The sequence below is a fragment of the Engraulis encrasicolus genome, chromosome 13 (assembly GCF_034702125.1).
Source record: "Engraulis encrasicolus isolate BLACKSEA-1 chromosome 13, IST_EnEncr_1.0, whole genome shotgun sequence".
In the NCBI taxonomy this organism is placed as follows: Eukaryota; Metazoa; Chordata; class Actinopteri; order Clupeiformes; family Engraulidae; genus Engraulis; species Engraulis encrasicolus.
In genome coordinates this window covers 34615604-34622665 of record NC_085869.1, presented here as the reverse complement: position 1 = coordinate 34622665, position 7062 = coordinate 34615604, and the positions used below count along the sequence as shown (strand labels likewise).

At 45.1% G+C, this 7062-nt stretch overlaps 1 protein-coding gene across 2 annotated transcripts in view; it reads left to right on the top strand.

The window, feature by feature from the left end:
* The window catches only part of nrp2b (neuropilin 2b), a 178180-nt gene extending 171342 nt beyond the window's left edge, over positions 1-6838 (top strand). For both annotated transcript variants that reach the window (XM_063213786.1, XM_063213785.1), the window contains 2 exons: positions 2221-2280; positions 4764-6838. In XM_063213786.1, the coding sequence (XP_063069856.1) occupies positions 2221-2280; positions 4764-5107 (404 nt within the window). In that variant the 3' untranslated portion in view covers positions 5108-6838. The remainder of the gene's footprint in view (positions 1-2220; positions 2281-4763) is intronic.
* The last annotated feature ends 224 nt before the right edge of the window (positions 6839-7062 follow it).

Genomic DNA, 7062 nt, shown 5'->3' with positions numbered 1-7062 from the left:
GTGTGTGTGTGTGTGTGTGTGTGTGTGTGTGTGTGTGTGTGTGTGTGTGTGTGTGTGTGTGTGTGTGTGTGTGTGTGTGTGTGTGTGTGTGTGTGTGTGTGTGTGTGTGTGTGTGTGTGTGTGTGCGTGTGTGTTTATATTTTATGGGGTTGTCCACCCCATGACAGGTTAGGCTATGACTTCATTTCCTCCTCTCCATCACTTTAATAGAGTGATATGTGGCACGGCGTGGGCGGGCCTTAATGGCCTCTTAAATCTCATTGGCCCCAACTCATTTTTTTCTAATTACCTAATGGACCTGATTGGCTGCTCCGATGCCTGCCGTAAGCATTCCTTCCTAAGCGACATGAACAAGCAAAAGCACTCACAAGGGTCCTGAGCTAGGGGGGCCTTGCCATGCCAAACGGCTGTCTGCGCCAAATGCCTGCACAAAAATTATGGAAAAAAATAGTTCTATATAAATTGTATATTAATATTTCTATATACTGTACCTGCATCACCACACCACTCTGTTGGTTGAGGGTAGTGGAAATGGCATGAAGAAAAAATGAAATGGGTAAAATGCATAAACAAGAAGAGTTTTTTTCTTGTTTTCTTTCTTTTTCTCTCTCTCTCTCTCTCTCTCTCTCTCTCTCTCTCTCTCTCTCTCTCTCTCTATCACACACACACACATACAGACAATTTTTTTACTTTTTCTGGCACATTCACTCGTACCAGTTTGATGTGTTGTCAGGGTTTGATGTAGAAGTATTTCAACCGAAGGAAAAGAACAGATTTGAGCTTCGACTACTTTTCTGAAATATCTTGATGTCACTGTATTTTTTTATTTCCTCTATCTTTTTTTTTTTTTTCCTTATGTTAGGAAAAAAAATAGCACCGGCTGAGGTAGATTCAGAGTGTTTTCTTCTCGTGTTAGTTACGTTTGTTTTGTGCGAATGAGTACTGTATGTGTGAATGTGTGTGTTGATGTTTGATTTATGAGTCGTAATGGTTGATATTCAGTTAAGAGTTTGTTGTTTTTTGCAGAGTGCACTTTTTATATGGTCTTTCATTTTCTTCTTCTTCCGCCCTGGCCGCCCTACGTTGGCGCTCCTTCTCTGTGAAAGCCTTTAATTTCTATGTTTCTTCTCTGAGAATGACTTTTATTTTGGTGAGCTTTCTCTGAGAATGACTTTTATTTTGGTGAGCTTTCTCTGAGAATGCCTTTGCTTTTGGTGAGCTTTCTCTGAGAATGACTTTTTATTTGACGTTCCTTCTCTGAGAATGGTTTTATTTTGACGTTCCTTCTCTGAGAATGACTTTTATTTTGGCCTCTCTTCTCTGAGAATGACTTTTATTTTGGCCTCCCTTCTCTCTGAATGCTGGGCCTTGACTGTGTCACCCGTCCTGATTGCGTCATTACCCATGCTGCACTGCGGCTTGTCTAACAGATGTTAAAGGAATATTTTAGCCTGTTGAAACTCATGGTCTTGGAGATATGTTGTGCTGGAATGTAAACATTAAAAGTGATATTTTTCTACATAAAAAATACACACGTTGTGTTGTTGTCCTTGTTCCTAGTACTTACTGTACTTATTCTCTCTATCTCTCTCTCTCTCTCTCTCTCTCTCTCTCTCTCTCTCTCTCTCTCTCTCTCTCTCTGTCTAGGCCTACCATATGTGCATGTGTGTCTTCATTGTCAGAAATAATCAATGGTGACAAGACTACTGTTGCCAAAGTATTGAATCACAATAAGATAAAAAAAGAAAGAAAAAATACATCTAGCTCATAGCAGTTTCAATATCAGCATCTGTGCCTCTCCTTGCAGGAGCTGTGATGTGGTGTGGCGTGGGTTCAGGAATGTGTCACTCTCCTTGTGCTTGCAAACACTCGCCATGATCAACTTAGGTTAGAGTGATAGGTCTGTCTCTGGGGAGAAAGTTGCAGGGTGTCGAGACATTAGTCTCCTCTGAGTTATTGCGTCTCAACTCATTGAAACGCCTTAAGATAAAGCCATAAGATACATCTCTTGACGAGATGTGGTCAATGTCTTTGTGTGCGTGTGCGTGTGCGTGTGCGTGTGCGTGTGCGTGTGTGTGTGTGTGTGTGTGTGTGTGTGTGTGTGTGTGTGTGTGTGTGTGTGTGTGTGTGTGTGTGTGTGTGTGTGTGTGTGTGTGTATGTGCTCGTTGACTACTTTCATCAGTTTCATGTGAGTTTGCTTTTCTCTGTCATCCATATAGAGTCGAGAACTGTTGACTTCAGAAACAACCGACTGTTCAATGGGGGGCGTGGTCAAGGAGGTGAGATAACTTTTACTTATTATTATACTTTAACATTTTTACTTTGATACTTCAGTTTTATTTTGCGCTGATTGTGACATATACCACATTTCTTCACATACATAGTTAGATAGCTACAAAAATACATACACATACAGTACATACAGATACATGCACCTACATAGCCATACCTATCTCTTCCCCCTATCTCTCACATCTCCCTCCTCCTCATCCCCATTTCTCTTCTCTATCTCTTTTCTTACAATATCCTTCACCTCTGTCTTTCCTACTCATAATCCCTCTCTCCTCTCCTCCGCCACACATATCCTTTTCTCATTTCCTCCGCGAACGATATCCCTCCGCTATATTTCCTCACCTCCTTCTTCCCATATATACCCCCTTCATCTCATTCTCCCACTCTTGACCCTCCTATGATCTTCTGCCCCATACCCCACCCTCTCGTCTCCTCCTCATCCTATCCCTCACTCCTCTCCTCCTCCCCATACCCCACCCTCTTGTCTCCTCCTCCCCATATCACCCTTTTCTCTCCTCCTCCCCATACCCCACCCTCTCCTCTCCTCCTCCTACCCCCACCCTCTCCTCCTCCACATACCCCACCCACTCCTCTCCTTCTCCCCAGAGCCTATCCTTTCCTCTCGCCCTCCCCATATCTCCCTCTCCTCTCCTCCTCCCCATATCCCCCTTTCCTCTCCTCCGCCCCATACCCCACCCTCTCCTCTTCCCCATATCCCTAACTCCTCTCCTCCTCCCCCCCCCTCCTCTCCTTTTCTACCACTTTTCCCATTTGTTTTACTGTATGTGTTGTGCAGGTCTGGCTGGTGCTGGGGTAAATGGGGGAGAGTGGGGCTAATACTGCTGTGTGGCTGTTTATGATAATGGCTATACTAATGCACCACACGTACACACGCGCGCGCGCGCGCACACGCACACACGCACACATGCACACCCACACCCACACCCACACCCACACACACACACACACACACACACACACACACGTAAACACACACGCGCGCGCACGCACACACATACACACACACGCACACTCACAACATTTCCACCCCACCTAACTCAACACGCTCACAAACACATAAATAACCTCTCTCTCTCTCTCTCTCTCTCTCTCTCTCTCTCTCTCTCTCTGAAGAAAACTCCCATAGTGCATAAAAGTGGTGACTTGGGTGTTTTATTGCTCCATTCGTCTCTGGTTCCTGTGACATTTATTTTTCTGAAAGAAAACATCATGAGAGTTACCTGGAAACACACACTTGCACCTCCCCAATCTCCCATTTCCCCTCACACAAATACAGCAGGGCCACTTCCATCAGGGGGAAAAAAAGACATTTCAATCTCACTCCTCTGCTCTCCATGTCCTCCCTTCTCTTTCACTTCTCTTTTATAGCACTCTCGTTCTCTTTATATTCACTTCCTGATGTTTATACAAGTTTAAAATGCATACCTTGCAGGACGTGTGAATGTATAGACACACGAGCGTGCACGCACACACACAGATGTGCGCGCGCACACACGCACATGCACAAGCACACACACACACACACACACACACACACACACACACACACACACACACACACACACACACACACACACACACACACACACACACACACACACACACACACACACACACACACACACACACACACACACACACGGCATGTCCTCATGGTTGTTTGGCCAGCAGATGCATTCATCCTATTTCTCTCTCCACCTCCGTGTTCTGTCCATCTTTTCCCATATAAAATTGACCATTGCTGACAATCACTCTCCTAACATTCATGTGTTTTTGCTTACTCCCGTGTTATTCTCCATATCTGTAGCAGGTTTATGTCCTCGTTCGAATGATTGGATAAAAGAATGCTAAATCTAACTCATGGCACCTGTTATAAATTTGCTGTTACCATGATGGCAACGATCAATGTAATGTACGACTAAGGCCCGGGATATGCGGAATACACATGCGTATGCACATTTCGTGCACAAATGCGTTGCTGTGTGTATTTTATGTAGCCAGTGCTGTAAAATAGTTGTAGTGCCAGCCAGGGAGCAGAGTTGCCCTGCTGGGACTCAAACAAACACGGCCTGACTACGACACCAAAGAGCCAAAGAGTCCTTGACACAAAATGAAACTAATGTATAATGAGCAATGCAATATAGTCAGAGATTTTTTAAGTATATAGAGATATGCCAACATAATAGGTTGCTATGGGCACCTAATGTGACCAGGTTCCGGTCTGCCTAAAATGGCGTGTCATAATGCTCCTAGCATTGAATAGAACAGTCCTTAGGTCTGCCTAGGTCTGCCTAAAGGGGGATTTCCCCCACTCCCCCTTGCAATAATAGAACCCGGAAACAATGGGCCAATGGAACCTCTCTCTCTCTACTCTCTCTGAGAGTAATTCTAATGAGTCTAATTACTAATGCAATGTCAAACCCTCTCCCATTCCCCTCCCCCTCTGCAGGCCTCCTGCTGTCCGACTGGACCACCCCGGTTGCCGGCGCCGGGTCGGCCATCCCGCCCGTGACGCGTGTCCCCTCCTCCTCAGGTGGTGGTCTGTCGGATCGTGACGCGGCCAACGCCTGGCTGTACTCGCTGGACCCCATCCTGCTGACCATCATCGTCATGAGCTCGCTGGGCGTGCTGCTGGGCGCCGTGTGCGCCGGCCTGCTGCTCTACTGCACCTGCTCCTACCACGGCCTGCAGTCGCGCTCCTCCACCACCCTGGAGAACTACAACTTTGAGCTGTACGACGGCATCAAGCACAAGGTCAAGATCAACCAGCAGAGGTGCTGCTCCGAGGCCTAGTCAGCCCTAGGGGGGCGCTGTGGGGAGCAGGAGGAGGAGATGGATGGAGGACATGGATGGTGGATGGTGGAGGAAGAGAGAGAGAGAGAGAGGAGAGAGACAGGACTGGTTGGTAGAGAGAAGGATTTGTCCCTCTCTTTCTCTCTCGCTCTCTCTCTCTCTCTCCCTCTCTCTATTTGGAATCGATGGAAGACAAGAACTGAATGGATGGGAAGCATGAGGATGTTATACCAAGCGGAGGAGAGGAAGAGAGAATGAGAGAGGGGGAAGAATGCTGGAGATAAACCTCACACTTTTTCTCTCTCTCTTTCTCTTCCTTCTTCCCCCGTCTTTTGCCTTTCTTTTGTGGATGATGAGGAAAGTCGACGATAGGACGTGTAAAACAAAGCATTTCCCTTTAGTTACTGCTCCATCTCTCCATGGTATTCGTACCAGTCCAAAACCCTCGCCTTTTTTTTTCATCGCCATATGTTTTGGCAGAGATAGGGGGCGCTACAGAGTCAAACTTAAAGCCCCCCTTGCCTCATTCCAGCTGCTTGTTGTTGCTGTTAATTTTGTATTGCTTTTCTCATGTTGCCGTCCACCTCAAACACAATGAGCTCATACAAGACTGTGAAAGAATCATATTTTTCCATCCAAAAGGACCCTAGCTGGGCTTCACTCTATACCCAGTGAGGTCTCTCAAACCTGGGGGTGAAAGGACAGATTGACCCCCCTCCACCATTCCACCCACAAGCTGATTTTTTTAATTATTATTATTATTTGTTTTCATAAAAAGAAGCCAAGATAAAAAAAAAAATGGTATGAAGACATATCACTCAGAATGTCTATTCCCCCAACCCCAACTCAAACAAAAAGACACATATGAAAGTGGATTACTATGAAGACTAAGACACAAATGTGTATGACTTTAGATTTCTATATAAAAAGAAGAAAATGAAAACAAACAAACAAAGAATAAGAACTTGTCTCTCTTTGAGGGGAGCCTAAGGAGAGTAGTCGGGAGCAGCAGTAGGACTTGTGTTCAGCGCTAGCTCCGCTCCTGGACTCTTGTGTCGTACAAAGCAGTGGCCTAGATGATTGTGGACAGTTTCGTTCATTAGCTTTAGGTTCGTTCTTTAGACTTGTGTTTGAAACAAAAAAAACAGATCAGCATTGTTTATTTGTTGTTTTCGCTTTAGCTTTATTTTATTTGTTTCATATGTTCTATTTTTTTCTAAATCTCGGTGTACATGCTGTAGTCAAGTTTTGGCATTGCTTGGGTTCTAGTCGAGCCCGAGGTTTAGATCATTGCTGGTTTTGATTCCTTTTTTTTTGTTTTGTTTTGTGTGACGTTGCTTTATGTCAGTCGTACAGTTTTTAGTTGTACCTGTAGGTGACACGTGTGACTGTTTATTATGCGGTCTCTAAATCTAGACAGTCTCCAAGTTAAGACAACTCAGAAGGAAGGACTCTTCAGAAGGGTCAGAAGTAGAACTTTGGTCTTTTTTATTATGATTATTATTGTTGTTGTTTGTAATTATTATTATTATTATGATTATTTTTATTTGGTTCGTTATTTTTTTCGAGTTTGTTCCCTCTCTTCTACACAGTGTGTGACTGTGCGATAGCCGATTGGGTTCTTCGATACCGCAACCTATGGATTGCAGAGACACTGTGTGGTTAGTGTTCAGATTGGCAAGCAGGGCAAAAAGAGAAACACACGCACAGACGCACACACACACACACACACACACACACACACACACACACACACACACACACACACACACACACACACACACACACACACACACACACACACACACACACACACCAAGCCTCTGCCGATGCCACACTGAGTGCCACACAGTGGAGCCTTAAGTGTACTCATTTCTGGAGAAGAGCCATGGCAGAGAGAAAGAAAAATAAAAGAGAGGAAAGGAGAGGTCAGGAAAGGTCCCAACCCACAGCAC